The sequence below is a fragment of the Chelonia mydas genome, chromosome 8 (assembly GCF_015237465.2).
Source record: "Chelonia mydas isolate rCheMyd1 chromosome 8, rCheMyd1.pri.v2, whole genome shotgun sequence".
NCBI lineage: Eukaryota > Metazoa > Chordata > Testudines > Cheloniidae > Chelonia > Chelonia mydas.
The window spans coordinates 52,537,914-52,554,948 of record NC_057854.1 but is presented as its reverse complement, the minus strand read 5'-3'; the positions used below and the strand labels follow the sequence as shown (position 1 = coordinate 52,554,948).

The following is a 17,035-nucleotide window of genomic DNA, read 5'->3' as shown; positions in this document are numbered from 1 at the left end:
TGCCTTGCTTTTTAAGAGCCTGCCCTGAGGTTAGAGAGGCAAGATTTGGGGAGGTGATATCTTTTATTGGACCAGCTTTTGTTGGTGAGAGGCATAGGTGCTGACTCCATGGGTGCTCTGAGCACCCAGGGGAAAAAATGGTAGGTGCTCAGCACCCACCGGCAGCCCCCCTATCAGCACCTCCCCCTCCTCCTAGATTAACACCTTCCCCTCGCTCTCCATGTCTCCCACCCGCAATCAGTTGTTTTGCAGCATGCAGGGGGCTGGGGGCAGGAGCGAGAATGCAGTGTGCTCGGGGGAGGGGGAGGAATGAGATGGGAAGAGGCGGGGCAAGGAGAAGCAGGGGTGGGAGGAGGTGAAGCGGGGTGAGGCAATGAGGGAAGGGGTGGAATGGGGGCAGGGCCTGGGGCAGAGCCAGGGGTTGACTACCCCCCCCCCCCAGCACAATGAAAAATCGGCATCTATGGTGAGAGGGACAAGCTTTCGAGCCACACAGAGCTCTTCTTCATGCTCTAAAGTTGGCACTCTTGGTCATGAGCCACTCCAGATCGCGTGATGTTAGCTACCAAGTAGAAGCTAGAACGTTAGTCAATTCTGATTATTGGTTTCCATTGGGATAAATATCCAGATTTATTGATCTAAGAAATAAATATTGATTGAGGCAAAGTCAATATCAACACAATAACAGGACAGATTCGCAGCTTGTTCGTGGAAACATGAATCCAATATATGTGTTGTTCCATACCATCCAAATGGTTCCATCATAAAGATCTCAACAGCCCTACATTAGGGCCAGAGATTTCAAAAGCATAACAGCTTTTCCTATTCGACACTTTGTAAAGGGGGGAAATGAGCTAGAGGTCTGTGAAAAAGAACACTGTCTTAACTCCTGATGAGCCAGTCAAGAACCAGATATCTGTGTGTGCTGATTGGCTCGTCAAAAAACTATCACTATCTAGTCAAGATGCAGTCAATTATGTACGCATTCTGATTGGTTAACATTGATCCAGACTCCTGAACTGTTTAGCTCCTCAGAGATCAACAGGATGGGCTTCTTTCTAAACTCCAGAGCAGTTCCCAAGGACCATATCTTCCACTTCAATGACAGTATCCTCCCTCCCCCAGGAATTTTTTGGTATCCGGGAGCTTCACTTGATAAACCTTGAATAGCCTGTATACCCCATTATCCTCCTGAACAGAGACTTGTAAGCTCAAACACTGAAATACTTGTTGAAAGCAAATTTCAATCTGCACATTTGATTGCAAAATCCTGCATTTGAACCCAGCTGATTAGTTACGTAAGTCACCTAGGCAGAGGGCAGAAACAATATTACCTGACTTATGTAACTAACCAACCCAGCATGAACTTCACAGCGCAAATATTCACCACAAGCTATTCATGAATGATTGACAGCCCAAGAATTATTTGCTGAAGAAATCCTCTAATAATTTAGAACAGCAAATACACTTGGCAATTTCATGATCAATCGACAAATCCATTACACAGAACAACAAAACTTGTTCTGCATCTTACCCACATCTTCCAACCCAGTGCCCAGAGCAGCAGGGGTTCACAAAATCCCATCAGGTAACACGGTGTGAAGGCAAACACTACACCAATGGTAGTGTCCTGAGTATGCCACAGCACTCAAACCTCAGCCTACCTCATCTCCTAGTTACACAAGCTTTTACTTCTCAGATGTGACAGCATGGATCTTAGTCCAAGCACAGAACCGGGTCTTGGATGGGTGGGAGAGATGGGCTCAAGCATTGCAGTGGCCTCCTTAGAAGATCCTTTATACATCAAACATCAAATATTCTTATAACAGGTGATCCATAGAAGAATGGGGCTGGGAGAGGTGCATCGCTGGCAGGGTAAAAGCCATGCAACAGCTGGCAAGAGCAAGGTCTCATGTGAGGGAGGCAGGAGGAGGTGCTGCCCTCGGAACCACCCCCAGAAAAGGGAGCGCTTTCTCAATAAACACCGAGGACACTTGCTGTTGAGGCCTATGCGCTTGGTAACTGGGTCCCTGACATTTGTCAGCATATCGGGGTTGTATGGAGCTAACAGCCCTTCCTGGACGATTGATTCCCTGGCACCAGGCCCAGAGCACAGAGAAGCTCGGAAAGAAATTGGGAACGTGTTCAGAGTGCTGACTCAGCCGCCTGTCAGTCATGGTCAGCAGGGAGAGAGGGGAAAGGTGACTGGTAACCTTCCCCTGCAAGCCAGTGTTTCCCCATGTCCCCACACTGAGAGGAGGCCTGTGCCAGAAACTCCCTTTGCCTCTCCACTGAAGGGCCCTGGGGTGGTGAGGGCTGTCTACACAGCTCCCGCCCATGCAGCCCCCCTCCCACATCCCAGGGCATGCCCAGCTTTTTGACAGACAGATTCAAGCCAGAGCCTCCTGCTTATTCCCCTCCATCTGGAAGGCTGCCTGCCCCATCCGAAGCCCACTGGGGAGCTTCCCTTCCATGTTTCTGTCAGTGTAAATAGGGGGTGAGGTTGTCTTCCAGGAGACTGAGGGGGGAATATCCCTGCAACCTCCCCCCCATCCACCCCCCCAGGTGACATGAACCAGCCCAGTCACAGGGGCTCATCTGGAAGTCTGCTTCTCAGGGGCTATAAACCAGGAAACCTCCATCCTGGAAAGAAGAGAGGGGCTTGCCCACTCCACCCCAGGGAGGGCAGGGGGTGAGGGGAATGGTACTTCTCTGGGACATCTGCCGCCCTGAGGCATCCACAGACTTGGCACAGCTGACTATCTCCTTGCTGCTCTGGGTCTGCCACAGTGCAAGTCTACAGTTTATGTATGCGCCAGTCCCCGGGCAGCGAGTCACAGCCAAGGCCATCACTGGGGAAAGAGAAGGGGGATGCAAAATGATGCTGGAAAGACACTGATCTGTCTCAGCAGAGGCCGCTGCTCCCCGCCCTACAATCATTCACCTGGCCCAGGAGCCAGCTTGGAAAGCTCCCAAGAGGCTACCGAGATAAGATCAATCTCACTGACCCTGCTGCCTCTGCAAGCCAAGCACTGCTGGGTCGTGGGGAAGAGAAACCAGTAGTTGACCTGGCTGCAATAAGGAGCAGCACAGCCAGCCATGCCCTCACCAGCCTGACAAGGAGGGATAGTAGGAGGGTGCCTGGGGGAAGCGATGGCTCAGAGCAGTGGAAGAGGGTTTTCTCAGTGTGTTCAACATTGCTAAGGAGTAAGAGAGGAGGAATACCCCCACACACACACACACCCAACTGCTCCTCCTAAATCACAGCCCTTCGGAGTGTGAGTGTTTGTTGTACGTACAGCCCAGAAGTGAGCTAGCTGCTAAGGTAGCCCTGGAGAAGGGTCAGACGTGGCACTGCCTGCCAATCAGATTTCATTGGTTCATAGCAACCTTTCAGGGCTGAAATAGCTTCCTCAGCATGGGTACCAGCGAGAGCAGACTCGGAGCAAGCTCCAGAGGGAAATGGCCTGAATGTGCCAGTGGGTGAGCATCGGGCGACGGCACAAGAAGGGGATGGACAGCAGAGCCTGAGGGGCTGCTCTCCAACTGGCAAATGGCCAAGCCATTAAGAAAGGGACACCAAAGACAAGCCCATGAGATCATCTCCAGCTGCAATTCCACACACACCCAATCTCCAGGGCACAGGACCACCCCTCATGCCTGTGCATTGTAGGGCCATTGTGAGTCGCATCCCATCCAGCGTGACCCAGCACACTTTACAGTTTGAACTTATGGCACACCAGAAAAGATGTTGCAAATCCACCAGGAAATAGTCTATCTCCTGCTTGTTACTCTCTGAGGAGTGAGGCACGTCCTCTGACAAACAGAAAACCATCAGCAGAAAGCAGAGATGTATGCGCTTCCCATCAAATCCCTCCAGGTCCTGTGATCACTACTAGCACTGGGCAGGCAGAATCCATGGCCACAGTCCCTTGCTCCTTCACCCCAGTTCTTCTACCAAACAGACATTTCTAAATAGCAGACCATCTGTCAAACATGCCAGCAACCAATCAGAATCGCCCGTCACTGTACTTCTGGCAAGACCCCCTTCGTCTCCCTCCCATCAAAGCAGGGAACCAACAATGCCCCAAGTAATGCATCCTGCCTAGTGGACACTGAACAGTGAGTGGATGATACTGCCCCATGACGGCGTACTCCTGGAGACACACACATTCATGCACTCCCTGGACCTGCCTCATTGGCTTTAGCAGCCAGACAAGTGACAGAACTCACTGCAATCAAACAGGTGCTCCTGCATGGACTGTCCCAACATGGAGTCTCTCTAAATGCAACATGGAATACCAGCCCATCAGCGTTCGTTTCCAGGAGACGTGGACGGGCAGTTGCAGCCATGAGCTATACCTAGGCAGCAGACATTTGAACAAGATGGCCAGTGCCACCCTTAGCCTTGTTTTATCCCATTTCCACAACCTGCCCATGTGGTGGGGAACTGCCACCTTCAACAACACTCCAGCCATTTCCTCTTCGGACCTTGTACCCAAGCATAAACCTCCCCAGCAGGCATGACAACGTAACCGAGCTCTGGGATTCAGGTGTCCTGGACTCTACCCCAGCTCGGTCTCTGATTAGGCAATAAACCTTGGGCAACTCACTGCACCTCAGTGATTCAGTTACCTTCTCTGCAACATGGGGGGATGTAATAAAACAGGGGATATGCCAGGCTTTATTAATTAAGCACTTCATTAATTATTATTAATAATGTGCATTGAGATCCACAGATGACAGGAGCCACCTGCTTCTATATACTAAATTGGCTTCTTTGCATGGACTGGCAATATTTCAATCAGCACAACACGTACAAAGGACTAGAGCTGCAGTCTGGATGGGTTTTTTCCCCACTTTGAATCTTGCATGCCAGTTTCCATACACTCCAGTTTTCCAAAGGTCCCTGTCCAAGAAGGATTCCACTTGGGAAGCTAAGGAGTCCTGATCATTTGATTTGTCTTTGCAAATTATCATCATTCTAGCAAGTTTACCAAAAGAAAATGATGTTTGTTTGCTTTCATATTATCTATATGGAGACTGCTAACATCTTCTGATATCAGATCCAGAGGTGAAACCTGAATCACGAACCCAGGGATAACCATCAGTCCAGTGACACATGGCATGCCCAACAATTCCCAGGAGTCCAGAAGTGCTTGGTAGACAACCATCCATGAAGTCAGCACCCCGCCCCAGCATAATGGATTGCTGCGGGGAGCATTATGTGGAAATGGATTCCCACATGGAACTGCTTTCATTTCTGTTTTTCTTCATTTTATTTATTTATTTTTATTGAGAAAGCAGAAGCCAGCTCACTAGTGACTGGGCCCCAGAAGGCACTTTTGGAGTGGCTGGTAGAAGAACCTTTCCATGCCCCAGTTCTAAAATTCTAACACAGGCCCTGCTTCCAGTACCAGAGCTGACCAGCTCCTCATCAAAACTATCTGTCCTTCATTTTGAACAGGAACCCCCCACACGCTCCCACTTTCCTATTTTGCTTTTCCACCACAGAGTCCCAGTGTCCAGGTGACACCACTGCTCTAACTGAGGAGAGCTGAACATGACTTCATCATCAAAAGAATGAGGTCATTCTCTTGCCTGTGAAAATAAGCATGTCACGAGTGGAGCATGTCCAGCCCCTGCCAAGCTGGGGGAGCGAGGCCCAGGATTAAAGCAGACTGAAGTGCAGCTCCCAGCCTTTAATAAGGATTAGTAAGTAGCGCTAGTGAAAGTCAGGCCCCAAAGGAGCACAGCATTTGGTTAATGAGGTTGCAACGCAAACATCTGTGCACTTTCTCTCCTTTGGGGATGTATTTTAATCCCTGACAATGGATTCAATAGGGAAATTTTCCCAAGATCTTGACATTAGACCCCTACTTTTACACCATTTGGGACCTGCTGTTGGATCCTACCACACAGCACCCTCCTCACCAGTCTTTTGGCCACACCACTTCACGCACCGAGGAGAACTTACCCGCTGAGGACTACGATGAAGTCCATGACGTTCCAGCCGTTCCGGAGGTATGAGCCCTTGTGGAAAACAAATCCCAGAGCAACTATTTTAATCCCAGCTTCGAAGCAAAAGATCCCAATGAAGTAAGGCTCTGTCTTCTCCTGTGGGAAGGGACGAAGCAGATTGGTGAGAGAGGGAGTTGCAGCAAACCTCTGGAGGGGAATGCTGCTTATGCCTTTTTATTTAACATTGTGCTGGAGTTTGGCTGTTCCACCATGCTCACTATTTGACATTGGACCTCACTCTGCGTGCTCTGCTCTCAACACACTCTGAGGCCCCACAAAACCCTTGAATAGTTAACTGCAGGCCTCAGGCCTCATCTCTGTTCCCCAGTCACCCTCCCTGCCCCACTTTCTAGCTGATAACCCTTTCTGAGACCTTCATTAATAGCAAGTATCCCTGCCCACCCCCCAGAGTTGGAGAAGTCTTTCAGAAGCATGAAGAGCCCAGAGGAAAGCTCCAGCCACATTCCATCCTTCCCCAAAGACACTCTGGGATCACCACCATCAGAGAGACAGAAAGGAGATCACACCTCCAGTCTTCTGAGAAGCTGTAGGCATCAGAGGCTTAAACCTCAGCAAATGTGTTTGCCAGTGGGCTTGCTACCAGCTAACACCCACGCCTGTGAGAAAGCTGCAGCCGCTTCCAGGAGAGAAGGAAGATACAAGAGAAAGGCACTTACTAGTCGTCGGGACATGGGTGTCTTGTCATCCTCGGGGAGGTGCTGCTCCAGCGCTAGGACGATGCAGTTTGCAATGATGGTGGCCAAGATCATGTATTCGAAGGGCGTGGAGGGGACAGTTAAGGAGCAGAAATGACATAACAGAGATGGAACAAGACTCTAATCCACTTCCTTCCTCACCCTTTGTCGCTACTTGTGACTGCTCAGGAAGCGATCACCATTTCTCCTCGCGCATGCGCGGGTGCGCACACAGCAGCCAGATAAGCTTCCATTTTCCTGAGCTCCTATCTGGCGGGGTGAGACCTACTGATTCAGCTGTTTGGAAATGAGACAAGACAGCCAAGAGCACCAAGCCCATCAGCAGCTTCTCGCCAGGGATCCAGTGGTGCCCAGTGCTCCTCCTCCACCTGGTAACTACTGTGCTGGCACTGGTGATGGAAGGAGGCCAGTGCCTACGGTGTGCAATACAATGGACTGGGCACCCATAGTAGCTTTGAACTAGGACCATGCAGGATGCTGGGGAGCCGGAATAACATACAAAGATGAATAAGTACAAAGGTTTAAAATTGCCCACAAGCCCCCTTCAGAGCCCACATGAAAAGCCATGTGACCCAGCAAGCCTAACAGATCGGGCTGCAAAATATAAATGTAAAACTCCCCCATACTTTCACTGGGAGGGAAGGGCTTTATCTTCTCTATAAAGGTCCAACCCAGCCAACCCTCCCTCACCAAGCTCTGCTGAGAACCTGGAGGAAGCCCAGCTCTTCAAAGATCCCACATAGGCTCACACACCCTCACACCACTCCTTCCCCACTCAGTCCTACCTGCCATCCTCAGGCAAGCCCCTCACCTGTCATTTCCTTGGGACCTCTCTAGCCAATAAGTGCCCGTGCTGGCATTAAATACAGCCCCCAACGTGGAATTTAACATCAGTCACCTGCGTTTATAAAAGCCTAGTTCAGCCCAGCTGGCCTTGGGAATTACAGACCAGTCCATACTCTACCATTTTTGGCTAAGACCCAAGGCAGAGAAAAACTGGGCTTACTCGTGCATCTGACTGATTTCTGTCTGGTTTCAGGCAAGGACACAGGGCTGAGTCTAGTTTGTTAGAGTCATAAATGAGACTCTCCCTCCAATGGACAGAGGAGATCTGTCCTTCCTTGCTGCTTTGAACGTGTTGCTCATTGTATTGCACTGCATTGCCCCGCTGGTCAGTTGGATATGACTGGGGATGTTTGGAACCCATTTGGGCCACCCCGTTTGTAACATCGGTTCAATTCCTGTCAGCCTTGTAGCTCGGATGCTATCTGCAGTTACCTAGGGATCAATGCAGCTTCCTCTGCTCTGTCATTTCTGCACGGTATCTCTAGGAGCTGTGAGTGAGGTCTGGACTGAACAATACCCATTTCCCCATTGCCCCTCTTCAGCCTTTGAGAAGGTTATTAGGCATCTGGGTGCTTGCAGTGGGGAAATGAGATATTGGATGGCTTGGAATTGGCTGGAGACTAAACTACAGCTCTCCAGGCCAGGGGCTCACTTGATTATATAGTGTATCGCACAGCCCAGCACTGAGTATGCTGTCAGCACTTAATAAGGAATAAGAAACAAAAAATACGGCAAGGCTGAAATTATCTTAGCTGGGTCAAAGAGGTTATGTGAGGAGACTTTCCACAAGTCAGCCATTCGGTAGTGGAAAGTCCCACAGAGGGCAGCATACCACCGGACCTGGGGGGCGAGGGGAGGAGGGTGCAATGGGGAGTCCCTCAGAGGGCAATATACTCTGGACCTAAAGGTTGGATTTTCAGAAGCACTCAGCATTGGCCCAACTCTGCTCCAATGGGAATTTCCCTGTTGATTTTAATGGGAGCAGAGTGAGGCTGATGGTGAGTGCTCTTGGGAATCTCATCCTGAACACAGCTTTAGAGCAGGGGCTGATCTCAGAAGATTTGACATTAGCTGGGGTCACAAGGATCTCCAGGTCGAGTCCTGCCTTCGCTCTGCAAGCACTGCCAGCCCCACTTGCCTGATTCTCCTCTTCCTCCACAAGCACTTTCGTGCTCCCAGGCAAAATCCATACAGTTACTGCCTTGACCGCTTCAAAACTCACCTCTGCTGTAATGCATAAGGACTTTGCCCTCTGACAACAGCTGGCAGCTTTGCTGCTGACTGGCTGAGGATGGCGTGCACCCTGGCATATCAGTCCCCCTGGTTCCCCTAGCCCACCTGTTATGGCTTGGATTTGAGATTGTAAGCTCTTTGGGGCAGAGAATGACATTGCCTATTTGTTTGTCCTGTGCCTAGCACAATGGAGCCTGACCTGGCTGGCCTCTAGGCACTACTGCAAGCTGCACATTATATAACAACAACAACACAGGTTTTTGCCAGCTCAGCTGCGGCTGTAATTCTCCCCCACTGATCTGATAACTCTTACGCAGGAGGCCCTTTGTGATGCCGAGGTCAGACTGTGCAATATGCACTTAATGTGGGCTACTGAAAAGGCTGATCTGTCAGCTCCTGCCATTATGTGGCCTCTCCATTATTGCTGGAGAGTAGGCAAGGCGGAGCTTTGGGGCTGGAATGCGCTATGTAGGGACCAAGTATTAATATTATTACTGTTATTAATATTACCTGCTGCTGTGCGCCCTTCACCACCTGGCAGCGTGGGCAGGGATCGACTTTAAAAGGTTGGGGGGTTGACTTTTCAGGCCATTAATGGCCTGGGTCCTAGATGCCACTTCTGACTCCCTGGGGTATGTTCCATCTGGCTTTCCATGATCCAAGGAGATATGGCTGTTGGGCTCTGATCTCAGAGCTCCCTCCCTCCCCCTGTTTAGCCCAAACACAAGCAAAGAGTAAGGCCTTTCCAGAGCACATCAGTGCACCTCTCTCTTTCCAAAAGCCTGTGGCCTGACACACCGATTGCACTGGCACGTGGGTGCTAATCACCATATTTCAGCCTCATGAACCTGAGCTTTGGCAACTCTCCCAGGGTCTGGCCTTTAGGGGCTGATCTGCAAAGAGTCCCAGCACCGTGGACCCCCAAAATCAGTATCATCATCCAATATCTATAACATGATGGTCCCCCGTCAGGATAGGGGACCCAGCGTGCAGGACAAACACAGGAAATGGACACTCCCTGCTCTGAAGATGACAATCTACCATCAATGGGACTTCAGCCAGGAGTAAGGGGCTGTCTGTAGAACTCTGTAAGGCCCAGCATTTAGATCCCAACCAGTGTGGGTGCACCTTGACACCCACAAGGAGGCCCAAGATTTTCAAAAAGCAACGCCTCCAAGTACAGGCATCCACTCGAGATGCTTTGGCAGAGCCTGAGTCTCAGAGGTGAGTGACAATTTGGGCCCTTTAAGGCATCTCAAGTTGAACACCCCGAAATGGAGGCAAACAAAATCACCGGTCTCTTTGAAAAATCTGGAAGAGACCCCACCCAGCTGTAAGGCCCCAGGCGCACCGATCTGACTGCAGGGCCTGAGTCTTTATGTGTTTTATCATGAAGCAGCTAGGGTCCTTGGCAAAGAGAGGTGATACAGCATACACATGGCAACTAATTATTAGGATTATTAGATATCCTCCCTTCAATTTAGATTGACCCCACTACAAATCACCTAGATATTAACATTCTCCTAATTGGGGGAAGGAGGAATAAATTGAGGGTTCTTCACATTTAGAAGAGACCATGAAGCCTAGCCCCCCTGATCCTTTGATCTCAAGACAGCTGTGTTAAACAAGGCGGACACATAAAGAATTCCCTCCTCCCATCTGGCCTGCTGCCCAGCAGCGCCAAAACAAAGCACACTTCAGAGCTAAAGGACGACAAAATCCTTGTCAATGGCCACTGATCTTTAACATGTCTTTGTAATAAAAGTACAATTGTCATCAATGAACACGAGGAGACGGGCGATGCTTCCTAGCCCTGCTACCTCGCAGCTGGGAGGCAGGAGGAGGGGACCTTAGATACACCACTGTTTCGGGATGGAGAGTCATGTTTCAAGAACAGTGAGATACTGATGGAGAACAGACACCTCTTTACCCTGCAGGTGAGTGAATCAACTGCCATGCTCCTGCCTCCTGGGGGACATTTTCCTCCCAGAATTCAAGAGGAGGCAGTAGATCCAGTGCACCAATTCATTGTACCGGCTGTGTTATGGGAATAAAGATCCTGGGCAAAGTGAATAGCAGTGGCTGTTTACACGGCTGGCAGGAGGTCTCCACAGGTGCCTCTTTTAAATTTGGGCTTGATCTTCCCTGTAAAAGAAACTGGGTGAATTCCAGGTCTCGTGACAGACTGGGAGCATGGAGGGGCTGACTGGACAGGTCTGTCAGTGCTGTGCCCTGAAACGCAGTGATGTGCCCAGGGGGACCCACTGCACCAGGCAGCAGCCTAGCAATTAGGGTTCAGCATTAGCTCAGAGAGCTAATTAGGCCCAGTTGAGTTCAGTTAGGCTCAGCACTTTTCACAGAGGGGCTGAGCTACTCCCCTGGGAAAAACACAGGAGGGGGTTGCTGACCAGGAGGCAGGATAGGGAGCCCTGGGGAAGCAGAAGTGCAGTCCCGTAAATTGGTTTCTGTGTTTGTGTTGGAGCTGGCTGGCTGGAGAGCTGCATGGCAGGAAGGGAGCAGCCAGGGACTTCTGCCAAGTGTGGGCCACTTGAGTTAAAGCAGAACTGAAATAATCCTGACAGGGAGGGATTGTGCGTTTAAACCAGAGCCCCTGTCAACTTCTCCTCTCCAGCTGCCCCACCCTCTGGCCCTGCCATGCACTGGTTAGATAGAAGCATATGCGCAGTGCAGCCATCCCATGGCATGGCTCTGCCACAGCACTTCACTAACCCCACCGCCCCTCCTGCTATGCCAGGACCCACACCCTCAGTCATGTACCTTAGTCCTGATCTGCAGTGCCCTGCACTGTCTCCTCTGCCAATCCACCTCAATGCCAACCTGCACTCCCTGGGCTGGTCCAGTTCTCTGGTTAGCATGGACTGTCACAGGGGTGGGGATGGCTCTGGGATCTGAACAAACATCCACTGGCGAGGGATTACGTTGAGACCAAACTACTCATTTCCACCATTTCTCTTTCTGCGCAGGTCCTTGTAGTGCCCCATCACCATCGAATCTGAACTTCTCCCAAGTATTTAAAGTCTGAAGTAACAATCTCTCTCTGTCTGCTTTCCTCTCCCCAGCCTGTAGGAGAATAGTTTGATCAGTGTAGAGGGAGGGATGGGAGGAATGTGACTTAAAGCTAAGCAGAAGTGATGTCTGCATTTAGCTCTGAAAGTGGAGAGGCCCGTTCCCTTGGCAGATGTTCCAGAAGTGAGTTCCACCGCTTAGGCCCATCTCCTGGCCTAAGTTCTACCTTCAGAACTAAGGTAGTTCTGCCTCCTGCACTCAGAACCGCCCCCTGCTGGTCAACAGTATAATTGCTTCCCTGAAACAGCTGGTGATTTGGGGGTGGTTGTGATGAGGAAGCGGCAATCCAGGACGAGACCTGTGGGCAGCTTTGAATAGTGGGCCAGACAGACCTTGAACTGGACTCCCATTCTATAATGAGCCCATGTAGAGAGCTGAGCACCAGAGTGACTTCTGGTGCTAAGCAAATGGGCTGTTGTGCTTTACACTGGCTGGAGCTTTTTTAGGGCCTGTGGCTTCATTCCTAGGCACACTAAATTACCCTACTCAAGCCTGGAGATCACGAACGTGCATATCACCATAGCCAGGTCTGTGTTCCACAGCATGGGGCACAATCTTCTGGCCAGACACAGGGAAGGGGGCATTCTTTGCCACCACAGCTAGCTGGGCATCCTGTAGCACTGAGAAGTCCAAAAGGGCTTGTAAGTGGCAGACCAATTTAATCTGAGGCCAGATGCCCCAGATCGTGGGTGAGACTATAGAAGTGGGACGCTCTTCAAAGCATTTCCCTCTTGCTACCATCCTCGCCTCATTCTTGCCTAGGTTAAGCTTCAGCCAGCTGCTCTTCTATCCAGGTGCTGGTTTTGGATAGGCGCTGGGAGAGCTAGAACATTGTGACATCTATCTTTGCGGGAGAGGTGAGATATAGGGTTGGGTACTGCTGGCACACCTATACAAAGTTAGGACTGAGCCTTGCATAACTCTGTGGCTGAGGGCTTTGGAGGTGCAGGGAGTGTTGACCCTCTGGGTTTGGTCTAAAACCTGAGCAATTTTTAGGGCATGTCCCTTCATTTCTGCAGCTTCCTGAAAGCAGAGCAAGAGTATCGCCTATCTGGTGACCAAAGACAGGCTTTCAATCCATACCGCCGGTGATCTCGCCAAGACGAGCAATTGCAGAAGCTAAGAATTCTTTAGCCTGGTATGGAGAGGAGCTGGGGATTCAGATGAGGTATGGAACAGACCAGGTCAGTCAATGAAATTAATGGCCAGTAATTTAAAAACAAATCAAAGGAAATATTCCTTTATGTAGCACATAGTCACCCTGTGGAATTCAGTGCCATGAAGTCACATCCTGTTATTGACATCCTGTTGCTGATATTAACTATGGCAGCATTAATTACGCTTGTCATTAGAAAGGATAAGATTGAGGCGAATCAAATCTCCTGCTACAAAGCATATGCTGGGCACCCCAGCGGTCAGGCAGGAAGGCGTTGGCCACCTGCAGCATTGCACAGTGTTGGGCCTTATGGGAGGGTGGGTCTCATCAGACAGGGGCACTACCAGAGGCAGGACACTCTGAGTGGTGTGGCAGGTTCTCCATTCTCAGATGAAAAGCGATAGATAAATCTATGGTGCCACCACCCCTCAAACTGGGGATGTTCTGTGCTCAGTCGTAACATTTACCTCGCAGGGTGGGGCCAGAAGAGAGTGATGGAAACTGCCATGAGGTGACCAACCAGGTATCAAAAATTTTCCCAGGAGGCTTTATATCAGCTGTGATTTCCCTTCAAGGCTCCTGTTAAGGCCACACATTGCTTTGTTCCCCAGCCACACCAGTCAACTTCCAGCAATTACATGAGAAACAATATTTGAGCCACAGGCCTGTTTTGGCTCTTTTGTTCCCTTTTCCTGAAAACCTGTGAGCAATTAACACTGGCTCAAAGAAAACAAGTGCTTTAGCAGTGCTGTTACAGCAAGCAAGGTGAGCTATCAGGCTGGAGGGAGGTTACCAGTGGAGTTCCTCAGGGATCGATTTTGGGACCAATCGTATTTAATCTTTTTATTACTGACCTTTGCACAAAAAGTGGGAGTGTGCTAATAAAGTTTGCGGATGATACAAAGCTGGGAGATATTGCCAATTTAGAGAAGGATGGGGATATCATACAGGAAGATCTGGATGACCTTGTAAACTGGAGTAATAGGATGAAATTTAATAGTGAGAAGTGTAAGGTTATGCATTTAGGGATTAATAACAAGAATTTTAGTTATAAGCTGGGGACGCATCAATTAGAAGTAACGGAGGAGGAGAAGGACCTTGGAGTATTGGTTGATCATAGGATGACTATGAGCCGCCAATGTGATATGGCCATGAAGAAAGCTAATGCAGTCTTGGGATGCATTAGGCGAGGTATTTCCAGTAGAGATAAGGAGGTTTTAGTCCCGTTATACATGGCACTGGTAAGACCTCACTTGCAATACTGTGTGCAGTTCTGATCTCCCATGTTTAAGAAGGATGAATTCAAACTGGAACCGGTACAGAGAAGGGCTACTAGGATGATCTGAGGAATAGAAAACCTGTCTTATGAAAGGAGATTCAGGGAGCTTGGCTTGTTTAGCCTAACCAAAAGAAGGTGGAGGGGAGATATGATTGCTCACTATAAATATATCAGAGGGATAAATACCGGAGAGGGAGAGGAATTATTTAAGCTCAGTACCAATGTGGACACAAGAACAAATGGATATAAACTGGTCATCGGGAAGTTTAGACTTGAAATTAGATGAAGGTTTCTAACCATCAGAGGAGTGAAGTTTTGGAATAGCCTTCCAAGGGAAGCAGTGGAGGCAAAAGACCTATCTGGCTTCAAGATTAAACTCGATAAGTTTATGGAGGAGATGGTATGATGGGATAACATGATTTTGGCAATTAACTGATCTTTAAATATTCATGGTAAATAGACCCAGTGACCTGTGATGGGATGTTAGATGGGGAGGGATCTGAGTTACTACAGAGAATTCTTTCCTGGGTATCTGGCTGGTGAATCTTGCCCATATGCTCAGGGTTCAGCTGATTGCCATATTTGGGATCGGAAAGGAATTTTCCTCCAGGGCAGATTGGAAGAGGCCCTGGAGGTTTCTCGCCTTCCTCTGTAGCATGGGGCACGGGTCACTTGCTGGAGAATTCTCTGCCCCTTGAAGTCTTTAAACCATGATTTGAGGACTTCAATAGCTCAGACATAGGTGAGAGGTTTATCACAGGAGTGGGTGGGTGAGATTCTGTGGCCTGTGTTGTGCAGGAGGTCAGACTAGATGATCATAATGGTCCCTTCTGACCTTAATATCTATGAATCTATGAATCTAAGACAAGTCCCTAGGCACTAGATCCACTTGCCTAGATGAGAAGTGTGGGGCTGGCTGGCAGCACTGGAGTCTCTCTCCTCCCGCAGGGTCTGTTTCACCCTGACAAGTTGTGCTTGCTATTTCTCACTCCCTTCCTTTCTGAGACAGATGTTTAATGCCTCTCTCTCCTTCCTGCAATCTTTAAATTTGATTATCCCAGGACAGAAAAATCCAGATGGAAAAATCAGGTAGCTCTGATAGATGCAGGAACCAGAGGGAGACATGAATGCTGTGGCTGGGGCATTACAGAGTGGGACAGAGGCAATGGCACTGTCTGGTAGGGCAGCGCCCTCTAATCTCTGTGAACACAGACACAAGCTGAGCACATTCCACTCAGGGCTTGTCTACACTGGCAATTTACAGCACTGCAAGTGTCTCGCTCAGGGGTGTGAAAAAACACCCCCCTGAGCGCACCAAGTTTCAGCGCTGTAAAGTGCCAGTGTAGACAGTGCCCCAGCGCTGGGAGCCGCGCCCCTCGTGGGGGTGGGTGTTTTAGAGGCTGGGAGAGCTCTCTCCCCGCGCTGCGCCGCGACCACACAAGGCATGTTAAAGCGCTGCCGCGGCAGCACTTTAGCGGTGCCAGTGTAGCCAAGCCCTAAGAGGGGAGAAGTGGCTTGTAGCCACCTGACCCTTAACACAGAGGTGTGGTGCACAGAGACAACGGGGGCGGGTCAAAGAGCACAAGCGTTGGCCTAATTCTTCCCCAACTGAAGTCAAAGGGAGTTTCACTACTGACTTCAAAGGGAATAGAATTAGGCCAACACCCATCTCCTTTGGGAATCCCACCCTCACGGCCCAAGCATGTGCTGCTCTTACACCAAGTGCAAGCATTCAGATGGACATTGAGCATTGCAAGCAGGGATCTGTAGCCTCCACAGGCCCCATACCTCCAGACCGAAGACGGCAGCTTTGCTCGGCCCCATTCTGTACAAATGAGGTGGGATTCTTGGGCAAGTTACCAATGAAGCCCTCAAACGGGTCAACGTTGGGTGTTCCTGCCTTTGTGTTACCCCTTCCTCCAGAACACCTAGCACTGAGCGAGTGTCCCTGATTAAGCTGGCCCAGCCAGTGTGAGGATAAGGTTCCTTCACTCAGATCAGGGGAGGAGTTAGGACCAACATTTTCAAAAGTGGCTTTTCATTTTCAAAGCCTCATGCTTTAGGTGCCCACCATGTGACACCTTGACCCTACATCTCAAGCAGCGCTGAGCAACCACAGTTCCAGCTGAAATCATTGGCCACTCTCAGCACCTCGGAGAATTAGGCCCATGGTCTCTCAGTTTGGACCCAAGACTGAGGCACCCCAAATCAGAGAGCACTTTGGAAAACTGGGCTGTAAATGGTCTGGAGATCCCCAGATTCCTCTGCCCCACCCCAAGAGAGGTAAGAGTTGGAAACTATTAGCAAAAGGGTGAGGGGATAGTCAATAAACACTAAAATCAGTCTGCCTTTCATTCTGCCAAGGAGGTGATGATCCTCCCAGCTCAGAGTTGGGGACCCCCCAGAAGATGTCCTGGCTCTCTCCCACTTCCTTCCTTGTTAGGTGTCTAATTATACAAAACTTACAGTCACCCAAAATGCACAGTAACACTTGCCTCCCTCTGAGCCTAGTAATGAGAGCCTGTCTCTCGCCAGCTCTCTCATTTTACCTTCATCTAGCTTCTCGGATAAGATCATTAGGGAAACAATAAAAATAGGTTTTCTTATTGATTTATCCCCTTATCCAATGCTCTCTCCCTTGAATAGTTGACTTGTTTCCCTAGCAACTCAGCTAATTCCAGCCGTGCTGCACACCTG

The 17,035-nt window shown here is 49.8% G+C and overlaps 1 protein-coding gene across 7 annotated transcripts in view; it reads right to left on the bottom strand.

Moving 5' to 3' along the window:
- The window catches only part of CACNA1E (calcium voltage-gated channel subunit alpha1 E), a 218,879-nt gene that overhangs the window by 190,717 nt on the left and 11,127 nt on the right, over positions 1–17,035 (bottom strand). For all 7 annotated transcript variants that reach the window (XM_043520850.1, XM_043520852.1, XM_043520851.1 and 4 more), the window contains exons 2-3: positions 6,699–6,804; positions 5,978–6,117 (exon numbers count right to left, since the gene is read on the bottom strand). In XM_043520850.1, the coding sequence (XP_043376785.1) occupies positions 5,978–6,117; positions 6,699–6,804 (246 nt within the window). The remainder of the gene's footprint in view (positions 1–5,977; positions 6,118–6,698; positions 6,805–17,035) is intronic.